The 15,206-nt window shown below is 36.4% G+C and overlaps 1 protein-coding gene across 1 annotated transcript in view; it reads right to left on the bottom strand.

Annotated features, from left to right (window-relative positions):
* The window catches only part of CNTN3 (contactin 3), a 338,845-nt gene that overhangs the window by 12,107 nt on the left and 311,532 nt on the right, over nucleotides 1-15,206 (bottom strand). The window contains exon 20 of the mRNA XM_059390166.1: nucleotides 8,097-8,280. Within this exon, the coding sequence (XP_059246149.1) occupies nucleotides 8,097-8,280 (184 nt within the window). The remainder of the gene's footprint in view (nucleotides 1-8,096; nucleotides 8,281-15,206) is intronic.

Here is a 15,206-nt window from a genome sequence, read left to right on the forward strand (position 1 = left end):
TTTAAGCCACTTAATTTTGGAGTTTGGATACTGGGTCTAGATTAGCCTAATCTGACTGGTACAGTTATTAGCCAATATTCTAAATAGCTTTGATGCAACACAATACATTTTTGTAAAGACAGGGAAACATGGTATACTGTATATTAATATAGCTTATCTGTTTCACTTTCCACATCCTATCCTATGTGGAATTTCACTTTCTAGATCCTGTCGTATATGGAAGCCCCCACCCAGAATAGGCTGACTGAGTTCTACACTTTATTAAAACTAACTTGATACATAGTTTACATTTTAAAATTTTTGGTAATTTATGTCTCAACTTTCACATCATACAGATTTTTCATCATACAGATTTTTCAGCTCAATTTCTACTGCTGATAGTATGCTAAAGTAGAAAAAAATGACAAAAACTAATTTAATTTTAGTAGAAAGGCAGCCTATCACTACATAGTACACTACTAATTGGCAGGCTGCAAAATTATTTCCGTAATTTCGTATGTTGTAACCAAAACAGTGTTAACATTGAAGGTTTTTATAATTATTGTTCTTTAAGCACCCATCATGATGTCCTCTGCATATTTGATTAACAGACTCCTCAATGTCAGCTTTACAGACGTCACTGAGTCCCCAGCCTCTTGCCTACAAGCAAGTGATAAACATAAGGTTGTTGACAGAATGAAGCTAGGAATATAAGGCATGCCTATCAATAGAAAAATGGTTAAGTTGTGGCATATCATCACAACGGAATATTATATATACACTGAAACATTTATGAAAAACTATTAGGGATGCTGGAAATTGCTATGATATATAGGTAACTAAACATACAACATTCTTCCACTGTATAAGACAAACATTCTACAGAAGATTAAGTCTGAAAAGAAAGCCCAACATTAATGATAGTATTTCTGAATGATAGAATTATGGGTGGTTTTTATTTTCTTCTCTACAATTTTCTTTTTTCCCAAATTTTCAACAATGAAAATGTTTTCTTTTTATATAAAGTAGAAGCCTCTGCCTTCAGATCAGGTCGTGATCTCAGGGTCCTGGGATCAGGACGGTCAGCCCGCATCAGGCTCTCTGCTCAGCAGGGAGTCTGCTTCCTTCTCCAACCTGCCTCTCTGCCTACTTCTGATCTCTGTCAAATAAGTAAAATCTTTAAAAATAAAATAAAAAGTAAAAACTAAGAATATTGCTGTTTAGAATTTTCAACAGTGGCATTTCCATAGTGGTGATGATGAAACTGGCATTTACTTTCAAAACATGGAATTTTAAGAACATATGCTTGCTGTGATTATTTATGCAAGACTCAAAAGATTTAATTTTTTTCTTGACTCCTTGACGATAATGAGGTGATTTAGTGGGAAGTGGTTGTTCTCACCAGTAGCTAGAAACTGTACTTTGTAGTTGGAGTTCAGTTGAGTTGAACATCAGCATGTGTCATTAAAGTGCTTAAAACACAGGACACTGTACCAGAGTCAGGTCACCAAAAGATACTTTCTCCCTAATAATGAGACATATTTGTTTTAGAATCATTAGAATTAAACACATGACTTACAACAGAAAACGGATTCAATGTGCAACTACACAACAAAAACATCTACTTCTTAATTCACCCGAATCTCAGAAAAGACTTTTCTCGGGGTCCAACCTGGAATGTCAGGGAGGAAGATCTTTCTTTGAAATGACTGGATATTTCCAATTTAAAGTTTCTAGAGAATTTGTAAGCAAGTTGAAGATTTCCAAAAAAAAGTGCCAAAGCACCTACAAAGTTCATAAGATTTACACACATTTGGCCAGAGGAATGACTTGATCTAATATTAGCTGAAACTCCCTGACTGAATTCTGTTCAAGTTCAATATTACATTATTATCTTGTTTCAGAACTTACAACATCAGAAATCATTCTGTTGAAGTCCACAGATAAAAGAACAAGAACAACAAAAACAACAAAAATCACTCTAAAATCTGAGGAACGTGCATTAGTGAACAGTGTGTTCTCTTGCTGTCTCTGTGATTGGTGGTATATCATATACAGACACGAGTAGTTCATAGACATATCTGGGATGGGATATATAGAGGAGCCGGCAAATAACATTAAGTCACCTAGAGAGAAATTCCCTTTGCTTTTCCTATTAACTTGAAGAGAAGGCTGGATTTGGTGATACTAGGTTTTTAATATCTCTTTGATACTAACAGCATAAATAAAGTGGGAACAGACTTAGAGGTCTGAACAGGTAAGAGCATGTTGCTTGTATTAAAAAATGGAGAGTGGCATATTTGTTTGTTGTATTTATTACTGATTTTATTACCATTTAATGTACTATTTTGTTAGCATCTATTTATGGCAATGATATTGATTTCCATACTTGGTTAGTTTCCATTTTAATTTTAAGTTTATGATAGCAAAAATTACAAGCTAATTTTTAAAAAGATTTTATTTATTTATTTGACACACACACACACACATAGAGGCAAAGCACAAGCAGGGGAAGCTGCAGACAGAGGGAGAGGAAGAAGCATGCTCTCTGCTGAGCAGGGAGCATGAGGTGGGGCTCGATCCCAGGACCCTAAGATCATGACCTGAGCCAAAGGCAAGTGCTTAACTGACTGAGCCACCTAGGCACCCCTGTAAGTTAATTTTTTAGACAAACTGTTAAGTACATATTAGAGGAGACCCAGAGGAATGGCAAAAATTGAGAAGCAAGATCACATATAAAATTTGGGAAATTTTGCATTGATATAGTTCCCAAGTCATAACTTAGAGTAGATAATGATATAATTAAATTATACATATGAAATTATATATTTGAAACAGCAATTTTTATTCTATCAAAAACTCATAAAGAAGATGTAGTCCATATACACAATGGAATATTACTCAGCCATCAGAAAGGATGAATACCCAACTTCTGCATCAACATGGACGGAACTGGAGAGATGATGCTGAGTGAAATAGGTCAAGCAGAGAAAGTCAATTATCATATGGTTTCACTTACTTGTCGAACATAAGGAATAGCATAAAGAACATTAGGAGAAGGAAAAATGAAAGGAAGAAAAGTCAGAGTGGGAGATGAACCATGAGAGACTAGGGACTCTGGGAAACAAATGAAGAGTTGTAGAAAGGAGGGCGGTAAGGGAATGGGTGAGCCCGGTGATGGGTATTAAGGAGGGCACAGACTGCAAGGAGCACTGGGTGTTACACACAAATGATGAATCATGGAACACTACATCAAAACCAATGATGTACTGTATGGTGACGAACACACACACACACACACACACACACACACACACAAACAAAAAACTTCTGAAGTATTCTGACGCCTATTCCTTTAGTGTTTGTTTTACTCACATTACCTTTACAATCCCTTAGGACACACTTGATTAGGTTTCTTAAACTCAGGCAACTGATTTTAGCTCAGCTTACATGGATAAACATTCTGCTCGCAAAAGCAAAAACCCAAGCGCAAAACATCGTACTGTTTAATATTGTTCTGATTTTTCAAGTGGACACACATGTACAGTCATCACTGAAGAAAAAACAAAACAGTATCCCCTTGTTCCAGGGTAAGGTCTAGGCATGTGATTCAGTCCAGCCCAGCGAAGGTTTTCTATCAATTGGTCATAACAGCTGATTCTGGGATGAGCCAAGAAGAACCATCCTTGGCTCTGAGTGGAGTTATCAGAAGGAAGCAGTCCATTTTCCCCAGGGTGTTTAGTTGACAGAAATAAGCCTTAAGTGGCAAACAGCAATACTTTTACCCTGAAAAATGGAACTTGGTAAGAATGATTCCACCATGGAACACAGCCAAGAGAAGGAGAGTCTTGTTTGTTGAACATCTGTTACTGGGCACCAACTATGGTTACTTCAACACTGGAGACCAAGCTCTAAGGACAGAATTATTATCAGAGCTATGGTAAAATCTCTGCCCTAAAGGACTTTGTCTTCTAGTCAAAGCAGGCTAGAGAGAACAATCAAATAAATGAGAATAAGTTATAGAATCTGTGACAGCTGTTAGTGCTCTACCAAAGAACAAAGCAGGGAAGGAGACTGAGTGTCAGGGATGCACTTTTAAACATGGTGGTCGGGTGGCAACTAGTATTTGAGCAAAGATCTCAAAGAGATGAGAGAGAAAGCCACTGGATGCCTGGAGGAGCTTTCTGAGCAGAGGGAACAGCAAATGCAGAGGCCCTGAAGTGAGAGTGGAATGAGTGAAGAAGAGGAAAATAATAGGAAATAAGTCAGAGGACGATTTGGAGGATAGATCATATAAAGCCTTATTGAGCATTATAAGGATTTAGTATTTAACTGAAATGAGATAAAATGGGGGCATCCTGAGCACCACTGTGGCTTACTGGAGACAAGGGTGGAAAGAGGCTGAACAGGAAGGGGTTGCTGCCCTGATCTATGTAAGGGATGTTCCAGCTTACAACAGGGTGATAGCAATGATAACAATAAGATGTGGTAGATTCTTGCAGAAGTCAGTTGTTGAGTATGAGAGAAAGAGAAGAGTTGAGGGTGATTCTAAGATTTTTGGCCTGAGCAACTGAAATATTGGGATTTAAGTTACTGGGATGGAGAATTCTGAAAGGGACAGGTTTGAAATGGGGTGGATGGCATAGTCAAGAACTTAGTTTTAGAAATATTCAGTTTGAGGTCTTTTAAGATGAATCTTGAGGATGTTGGTTGAGTGCTAAATCCATCCATACTGAAAACCAGAATTACCACTTGACTTTTTAGTTACACAAAGCAGAATATTTGCCCTACAAATTCTTTCTTGCTATCTCTGAACATAAAATTCTCAATATGTTTCCTTTTAGAAGCCAACAAATTTCATCATTTACATGCCATCTGCAATTTTTCCTCATCAGTGCCTTTAGATACAAGATGTTCTTAAGAGTTAGCTCCCCTTGGGTTGCAAGTAACAGAGACCCATTTTAGATTACTTAAAGAGGCTAATTAGAGTTTAACTCAGAAATGCTTCCAAAAAACACAAGTATTTGGATATCAAAAATTAAGTGTTTAACGGAAGTTAGAGTATTTAACTTGAGAATCCTTGTATTATTTTACATTAATCAAAAATAATCACCCAGGATCTGTACTGATATAAAGGCTTGCATACTAAATTCCATGATTACGAGTCCATGAAACTTGCACAGTTTAAGTAAGATGGTAAAAAACTACAGTAAGTGTTTTGAATTCACAATGTTCAGTCAAGAGGAAGTATATTTGATTAATAATAGTCCTTCAGGCTAGCCTGCTTTAGCTTTCATTCATCCATTTAGCTACCCAATCAGTATTTAACCAGTGGTTTGTAGCACCATGCTTGCCACTAGGGCTGGATGAACAAGACACAGGAAGATTCTTTCCCCATAAAGTTTGCAATCCAGAGGGAAAATCAGACAGCAAGCAAATAATCAAAGGCGTAATCTTAGTTCTTTATGTCTAAAGCATGATGATAATTCTCTTTATAGAGATAATCACAAAAACGTTACCAAAATTCTTAAATAGGATTTGGAGCTAAATCCAGGACAAAGGTTAGGATGACTATTGAGAGTTGCCAGTAACAGGTAATAAGAAAGGCTTTAAAGGATCCTGTTTCACTCGCATTTTTGGTATCTTTAAGGAAAAATTATTAACATAAAAGTGCAAGTTTAACACATGCTTTTTATATACCTAATCTTAGAGTAATTAAGGATTTCAATGATCTCTATGAATTTCCCACCCAACGTAGGAAATTTTTCCCTAATAACACCTGCAGATCGGCATGCAGACTCTGAATGATTTGCAGAAATACAAACGTATCACCTTCAGAGAGATTTTATTCAATTGTTGGAATTCCCATCAGACTTCAGCTTTGTGAACAAAGGAGTACTGTCTACCTTTGATCACCTTACCCACGTCCTAAGCATGAAGCAAAAATCCCAATAAATACTGGTGTTAAACGGGGCATGGATATTCTGATTATATGGCTGAAAGAGAGGACAGCACAATTAAGACTGTGTCTAGCAGTATCCAGCTACTTAGTCTGTAATTGGAGGGAAGTGATATAACCTCTATAAGCCTCAGCATTCTCATCTCTAAGGTGAGGCTACCAGCAGCTTCCAAGTCATGGTGTTGTTGTAAGAAGTGAGAATCAGTACAAGAAAAACATACTTAGAACAGTGACTGCAGATTGCTCTAAGTGTCAACCATTAAAATCATCATTGCTATCATTACCGTTGTAAATTTCTACTTTAGATTGGGTGCCTATATGCTACACCTAAATCAGAAATTTCTTTTTTAAATTGTATTTCGTTCATTATATATTATCATAACATTCCTATTGTCTTTTCCTCATATCTTACCAATTGCTAAGTTCTTCACTGATTCCATGATGATGTCACACAGTTTTGTATAATCATAATTTTCTAGCAAGTAATCACATCAATTATTAAGTCAGAGGAAAGAGCCAGATAAACTTGTTTGCATATATTCTTGTAATCAGAATTTTTGATTGATGCTGTGCTTTGAATATATAAATAATGATGTATATTTAAATCTTACTAATTCAGAATTGTTATTGAGATACCAAACATATTTAGCGAGAAGTTCTAAACACAGAATGTTTTCAGTTTAAGTATTTCCAAGCCCATATAATACTTGGTGTAACCCCTGCCATGTATTATGAGAAAGAGATTGGGTCAGGCTTCCCCTAATAACTAGTGAAGGATAATACTGAATTATTACACGGGTTGGTTGCTTGTAAAGGTATGTTAATGAAGATTTATAATGGATTGTTGCTAAACTTTCGGTCTGCAATCTCATTATACTAGTAAATTAGTAATCAAGTTCTCTTTTGTATAGATCATACAAAGATGAACGTGAACGTTGCTCATCAAATTAACACTGGCTAACTAAAATCTAAAGTAGTAGAATTATGTTTTATATATATGTTAACTTACCCACAAAGCTAGTCAATGATATTCCATTTTATGCTATTGGTATCCTTAGCAATTTTATCTAACAAATATATGTTCTTATACAAACTTGGAAATTAAATATAGATATAAAAATCAGGCAAAATTGAGGTCTTATTCCCATAGGAAGCCAGTTAAGCAAACATTTTTACCGAGTTAATAAATTCTGAAAAGAAGAAAAATAATTTTCTGTAAATAAAAGTAATGCGTTATTATGTTAAAAGTACTTCATCCTACATTCCCATTTTCCTTACCTATACAATGTTAATAGCTACCTGATAGCTACCTCCTGTGGTAGTTAGGAAGTTTAAATGTGGGAATGCATGTAAAGCACTTGGCAGATAGAACACTTTCAATTGCTATTAGCTGTAATGATGACAATGACAAGGACAATTGAAGTGGTTGCACTCCAAGAAGTTACTAACACAATACAATGATTAAAAATATAATTCTGCTATCAGTCTAATTGAAATATATGTGGAAGACTATGGAATTGCAAATCACTGATCTTCCTGTAATGTAATTCAAAGCCAAGTTACGTACAGCTCCTAACTGCTTGTGAATTTACCTGTGAATCAGCATAGCTAACAAAGACTCAGCTTTCAAGGCAACTAACATCTCCAGTTAGATTTTTTAAAATATCAGTATATTCACGTGCACCAACATCTTCTGATGGTGATCTTTTAGTGCATGCTGGCATCTTTTGAATGCCAAAAAGGCATCAAAAGGAAAGAAAAAGAAGAAGAAAACCACTCTTGACTCTCTGGTGTGAAATTTAACTTATTCACGTGTACTGGAAATCCTCAAGTTTTAGGGAACTAAAAAAAAAACCATGAAAATAAACCAGGCTTATCATTTTAAAAGAAAAATGGACAACTCAATAACCCACAATAAGGTTTTTCAAAAGGTACATATTGATTTTCACATGGGGTTTCACATGGGGGTTCTATCTTTCTATCTAAAGATTCAGGGATCTCAGGAAGACAAAGATATGTGTGTGTCTGAGTTTACAACAGTCTGGGATTGGATTTGTAGCATTCAGTGGGCTTACTGCGTTGGGTTGTCCAATTTTAAATGAGAAAGAAGGCTACCATAAACTACTTCCTTGCCATTCAAAAAATTGAATCTACGTACGAGTTTTCTTTGTGGTTGCATTCACTGTGGTGCTGAAGGGCCCAGCACCAGCGCTGTTGTAAGCCCGCACAGCTGTGTAATAGGCCAGATTACTCTTCAAGCCGCGGAGTCTGGTTGATGTCTCATTTCCTGGAACTTTCACTTTGCTTGATGATTCTTCTTCTCCATTATTCCAGTAGCGCACCTGGTCGACAGAAAAACATAAAAGACGGAAAACATTGACACAAACACTACAACACTTCCACGAAGTGGTTTTCATGAAAATGGGTACTATAATGTATTTATATTCATCATTTACACAGCAAATGTTCTTTAAGGACCTACTATGTGCTAGGGGTCCCATTAGATTCTGTGCCAGAGGAGAAAAGGGACTTTGGGAGGAGACAGAAAATAAACCAGATAAAGAATCCAGATAAAGTCAAAGACAGTGAGAGCTAAATACCCCTAGACTATAGCTTACTAAAGGAAAATGAGGGTGAAATCTGCAAATTTAATAGAGCAGGCTGTTCCTCCTTCTCGGGCCCTAACCAACCAGGTCCAAGTTCAACTCCGGAATGCTGGCAGCTCTGCTTCACCTCGCCTGGATGGTGGCGGTGCCCTCTGGGAAGAAAGAAAACTGTCAGAGAAAAGACTATCAAAAAGCCAGCTGGCCAATGGTTTGTCCTCCAGTGATGGCCAGGTGTCAACAAGGCCACCTGTGCATGCAGAGCTGCTGAAGAGAAGAGGAAAGCAGTTAACACAGTTAAATTTAAGTTATGCTAACACGTTTTCTTTGTACTTCATTATTCTGAGTTGTGCAAAACGATCTGAGATGTTATATAAAGAAAAATGTATATGGAGGATAACATATAAAAAAAGCTTAATGAGAATATTTAATAAAAAAAGAAACAAGGGGTATGAAAAATCCAATAAAAATACATGTTTCCCACCTCCAATTCATGCTATCAAGTTTTGCTGTGCTGCGCTATAGAGAACGGATTATCCAGAAAGTCAAAGCAAAACCAACACTAATAGCAACAGCAACAAGACCACCAAATTGTTTAGGAAAAGTACAAGCATTCCTCAGGCTGAGAGTGGATATCACCATTTAATCGTGTAAAGCAGAGCCCAAACACTTAACATAAATATGTAAGGCAGACTGGGTACATATTTTTTTGCTTTCATAAAGAAATGCATATGCTCTCTCCCATATTTCTTGCAACGTGTGCCCTTTCTGACTGACTTTCATTTATCTTCTCTTGATAGCAAAATATGAAAACAGAAGACCATTTCTATAATTTGTGGAAGTCAACAGATGTTCGAGCACAATGAAAATGGCAGTTGATTCTTAGCCATCAGTCATGAAGGCAGTAGACACTTAAGGGGACTGTGGCAAAATAGACAGCCAAGTTCCATCTTAGGGAGTTACTACTTGGCTCTACCAAGGGAAGGAATATCCAGTGGTTAGAGGTCTTTTATTTTTTTAAGATTTATTTATTTATTTGACAGAGAGAGAGAGAGGAAACTGCTGACTATGGAACCCAATGGAGGGCTCGATTCCCTGACCCTGAGTTCATGAATAAGCTGAAATCAAGTTGGAAAATTGACAGACTGAGCCCCTTTTGCTTGTTTGTTTTTAAGAAAAGGAGAAACCTTTATTTTAATGTGAAATGGCCCAAATTTACAGTTGGCTCAATTTTTTTAAAGTCACTGTGTTATCCAAACAAAGCTTGTTTATGATCTACTTAGGATAACCAACTTTAGCCCTCTGGGAAAAATACACTAGAAGTTACAGTGTTTTGGGGAAAAAAAAAGGGTAACTATGAAATTCTTTAGTTAAAAAAATTAGTAGAAAAATCAGATTTTTCAATAACGATCCTAAGTTAGCACACTAATAATGTACTAGGGCAATATTTTCCTTACATATGTGTATGTATGTGTATGTATATATATGCATGTGTGTATATGTGAATATGTATGTACATGTTTGTGTTTATATTTACATTCATATTTATATTTACATACAGGACCCCTTAAATTCATGTAAAATGCTGTGTCCATGTATATGTGTATGTGCATTACTCTTGGAAAAGTTATTAATTTTTATATAAACCTCAAAAGAAGGATATGAACCCAAACGATCAGGACTAAATTGCATATGTAATTTCTACACCTTTAAAGCACTGAATTAACACTGAAACTTGATGATATTTTAGCAAAAAAAAAAAAAATAACTACATATCTTAGGGAACACAGTATAATAGGAAATCACAAAGAATTTTTTCATTAATTAAGGATAACGTACAAATTGTCTTTTATAAAGCCACAGCCAAGTAAAATTATTTTTTTAAAGATTTTATTTATTTACTTGAGAGGCAGAGGGAGAGAGGTAGCAGAAGAGAGCAGGAGCTGGGAGGAGAGGGAGAAGCAGGCTCCCCGCTGAGCAGGAAGCCCAATGTGGGGCCTGATCCCAGGACTCTGGGATCATGACCAGAGCTGAAGGCAGGTGCTAAACCTACTGAGCCATCCAGGCACCCCTAAACTGTTAATGGATACTAAAATCTGGTACACATTCCAAATTCAACAACAGTAAACACTAGGTAATATTAGGTTTAGCGGACTCCAAAATGGTAAGACACATTCCCTGCCCTTGAAAACATTATCCGCTTATTATAAACAAAGAATGACACAGAGTCAGTAATTAGAATAACATGCTACAGGCAGCCTGGAACTTGCAGCCTTGGGTATACCACAGATTGGGGAAAGAAATCACATAATTATGAGCCCTTGAAACCCTCAATTAACAGATGGGACATCAGAGGCCCTCAGGAGTTAAGTAACTCAATCAGGGTTGTCCTGTCATACACACTGGTCTCTGCTTATGGGCCATTCTTTTTCTGGTATGTCAAATTACCTCAATTTAAGTTGCCTAAGAAAGTGTACCTCAGGTGACTGATTTAAAGGAGAAATAAAAACAATTTTTAATAGGCATAAGGAATATTTCTTATAAATTTATTTATAAAAAGCAGTATGATAGCAGTATGCTTTTGAAGTACTCCATATACCAGAACGAGAGATTTATTTTTGTATCTAAGTTGCTGACATGAATTAGAAATATTTAGACCATAGAGAAAATTTGTACCAAATTGGAATGTGATATTCATTGGAATTGATTATGTAATCTCCTTACATAGCTTTACTTACAAAATTGAATAAATATGCATACAACTCAAACATAAAGAACCAAAGCAGTACATTAATATTCCCAATTTTCTATGAGTAGTTAATAAAATATGTCCTTTAAAATTTTGCTCAAAAATATTTAATAAGGGTAGATAGTTTTTTTCTAAGGAGGGAAAAGTAAAATAAATAAATAAATAAATGAAGAAAAATAAAGGAGGGAAAAGTCAAGAATGAAATAAAGACAAAGACCAAATTTTCCCCTCAGTTGTGTTTGGATTTAAATGGTAAAAGTCCTATACCTGAGAAAACAGACTGTAAGTCCATGCTAATTCAGATTTTATAGACACAATCACAATGCAGGGAAGAAGAAAGAAAACCATATAGACTGAAGGAAAACTTCTGCAAATATAATTGTGCAGTCTGTTAACTATACTTCAATTAAAAAAAGATATATCTATAGATATATATCTATATAGAGATAGAGAATATATATATATATATATATATGTACAAATATACATATATATTTATTTGTATAACACTTGATGGGAAAGAGTTACTATAACAATGACAGAACATGAAAGTTGCATGTACTAAAGACAAGCAGAGAAAAATAATACAAAATACAAAAAGAATCCTGCTAATAAGAAAGAAAGTTAGCTGACTAGGCTCGGAGTCTAGCTACAAGATACTGATCTGAAGTGGATCTCAAAATAAGTATATTTAAAATGTCCAAATTAACTAAAGAAGGGACTGAATCTATCTTGCCAAGAATAGAAGATTAAAAAAAAAAGGCAAAGAAAACTGGATGGATTTGAAAAATATCAGAAAAATACTGTATTAACAAATACTCAGTGACAGAATTAAGCTAACGACTACATGATTGAAAAGAGAATTAATAGTTGGGGGAAATTGGAGGGGAGACAAACCATGAAAGACTGTGGACTCTGGGAAACAAACTGAGGGTTTTGGAGGGGAGGGGAGTGGAGGGATGGGTGAGCCTGGTGGTGGGTCTTAAAGAAGGCCACGTAATGCATGGAGCACCGGGTGTGGTGCATAAACAATGAATGTTGGAACACTGCAAAAAGTAAAATTAAATTAAATTTAAAAAAGAAAAGAGAATTAATAAATCTACAACATGGAGAAAAAAATAGAAATTATGAAAACAAAGAGATATGGAAGATCAAATGAGAAGTTCCAACCAGAGCTGCAGGAGAGATGGAGGAAAAGGCAACAGTTAAAGAGAACATGTCTGAGAATTTTCCAGAACTGAAGACACATATTTTCAAGTGGTAAAATCTGAGTTGGGCAGGGGGTGGGCAGAGAATAAAAGGTAAATCCATTGCAGAGGAGCAGGTGGTCTGAATAACTGTGGCTCTCAACATTTTTCCATCACCATATACCTGAGAGTAGCTCAACCTCTGGAATATCTGTGTATCACTGTGCCTTGATTTGCTAGTATGGATTGTGCACCTGTGAAGAGAGACAGCTGTACTCCTTGGCATGGCAGACAGCAGGAAGGGCAGATGCCAAGCTCTGGTCACACACCTGAGGCAGCTGTCTGTCTTGGTAATCACCATAGCTCTACCATCAAAGCAAAGCCTGCATATACTAAGCACTCAGTATTGTTGAGTTCTTAATGACTTAACAAATGTAGTCTAAAATGCCTCCTTCCTTTCCACCACAGAAATTCATAGATCCCCAAACACTAGACATTTCCCTTTAAATGCTAATGAGCTATCTGGTAGCTGCTGGCTCTTGGATAGCTTTAGAATGGGGGCTGGTTGCCAGGGGAACCAACCTTATAATAAGTAGAGGGTGGGAATTTCAGCCCCACCTCCTGACCAGGGACTAGAGATTGTGTCAGTTAACCAACGATCATTGATTTAATCCATCACGATTGCAGTGAAGCCTCCATAAAAAGCCCGAACTGAAGGTTCTGGACTGGTGAACTCACTAAGGTGTTGGGAGGGTAGAGCTCCTGGAGAGGGCATGAAAACTCTGTGTGTGTCCTCCTACAGACCACGTCTTATGTCTCTCTTCCATTTGTCTGTTCCTGAGTTGTATCCTTCATAATAAATATGTAATAGTAAGTAAGGCACTTTCCTGAGTTTTGTGAGCTGTACTAGCAAGATCTCAAACTCAAGGAGGAGGTTGTGGGAACTCCAGATTTATAGCCAATCATAAATATAGGAGGCCTGGCATCTGAAGGGTGTTGAGGCGCAGAGGGGGGAGGTAGGGGACCAGCAGTCTTGTGGACTAGCCCTTAATCTGTGGTATCTGAAGCAAACTCTAGGTTTATGGTGTCAGAATTGAACTCAATTTTAGGATGCCCAATAGGTGTAGGAGAACTGGTCAGTGTAGAGGAAAAAAAATCCACATTATTTGGTATAAGAAGTGTTGGGTGGATATAGTAGAAAGGAAGAATTTTTTTCCTTTTATTCACTAAGCTAAGTACTCAAGTCCTAATATTCTATGCATTTATGAAACATTGGAACTCTGAATTTCTTGATGACATAATATAATTATTTTTCTTCAGAACCATAAAATTATATCACAGGTCCATGTATTTCTATCTGGATAAGTACAGAGAAACAAACTTGAGGAATGTCAGGATTTAAAATGCTATCTCTGTTTCTGCAAGTAATTTGGTTGTTCCAAAAACTAATGTCCCTGCTCTAAGGAGTCCTTAATATTATTGCACATAAGATGTCACTTAATTAAAACTTAACACAGAATGCAATTTATAAAAGGAATGTATTGAAAAATGGCACTTTCTTTAGCCATTTAAGTACAGGTATTAAGTCAGAAATACTATTTTAGTAGACTAAAATAATTTTGTTTATACTTAAAAGATTTTTCAGAGAGGCTAATATTTCAACTTAGCTTCAAATGTATTTAGATAAAGAGAAGGCAGGAAAAATGCATTCAATAGTGTTTTGGAAGACAAATGTGGATCTATCTTCTGTTCTTTCTTACATGGTTCTCAGTCATTGAAGGGCTGACCTATGTGCTGCATGACCTTGGCCCTCTGGCTTCTCTCTGGATTTGGCCAATAGAAGAGAGGAGATGGGAGTGTAGGAAGAGAGAGGCTATGATATTTATTCCCCTGCATCCCTATGCGGGGACACAGTTTGCTAGGGACTACCTTTGCCCTAGCAAAGAACACACACACACACACACACACAGAGAACACAAACTTTCAGTTATAAAATAAAAGTCATGGGGATCTCATGCATAGCAATGGTAATTGTGAAGGGAGATCCTAAAAGTTCTCATCACACACACACACACACACAATTTGTAACTATGTGTGCTGATGGATCTTAACTAGACTTACTGTGATGATCATTTTACAATTTATACAAATATCAACTCATTATGTTGTATACCTGAAACTAATATAATGTTGTATATCAGTTATAGCTCAAACATACCCCCCACCGCCCCGCCACATACACACGCACCACTACCACCACACATACAGAGCTCCCTTTGAGCAACTCTGGCTCACACACAGTGACCGCTCTCTCTAGCATAACCAATCCTTCCTCTGAGCCTAAAGTCTGCATTTCATTCACTTGAATTCATTTTTGCCTGTTTCCTATTTGTTTAAATGTGTCTCAATAGTTTCTATCCAATTTTCCCAAGTTACATTTGACTAATTCTAGAATGAATTAATTCTAGAAGTAGTTAATTCTTTGCTTGATAGTATGGAATTAGACTTAATGTACATTTCTTTTTTTTTTTTCCAGTAGAATTTTCACACTCTCAAAAAATAACTTAAATATTTGACATCTTTTCCCTTTGTAATTAAAATGTTTCAACCAACCACATTCTCTACAGCTATTTAGAACAGGAGTCTGGACAAAGGTATTGATGAGGGAACAGAAGGCAAGCTGAGGGCAAAGCAGAGGCCCACAAGCCAACACGCCACAATTTCCCCCA

Source organism: Mustela nigripes, chromosome 2 (assembly GCF_022355385.1).
Source record: "Mustela nigripes isolate SB6536 chromosome 2, MUSNIG.SB6536, whole genome shotgun sequence".
Classification (NCBI taxonomy): domain Eukaryota; kingdom Metazoa; phylum Chordata; class Mammalia; order Carnivora; family Mustelidae; genus Mustela; species Mustela nigripes.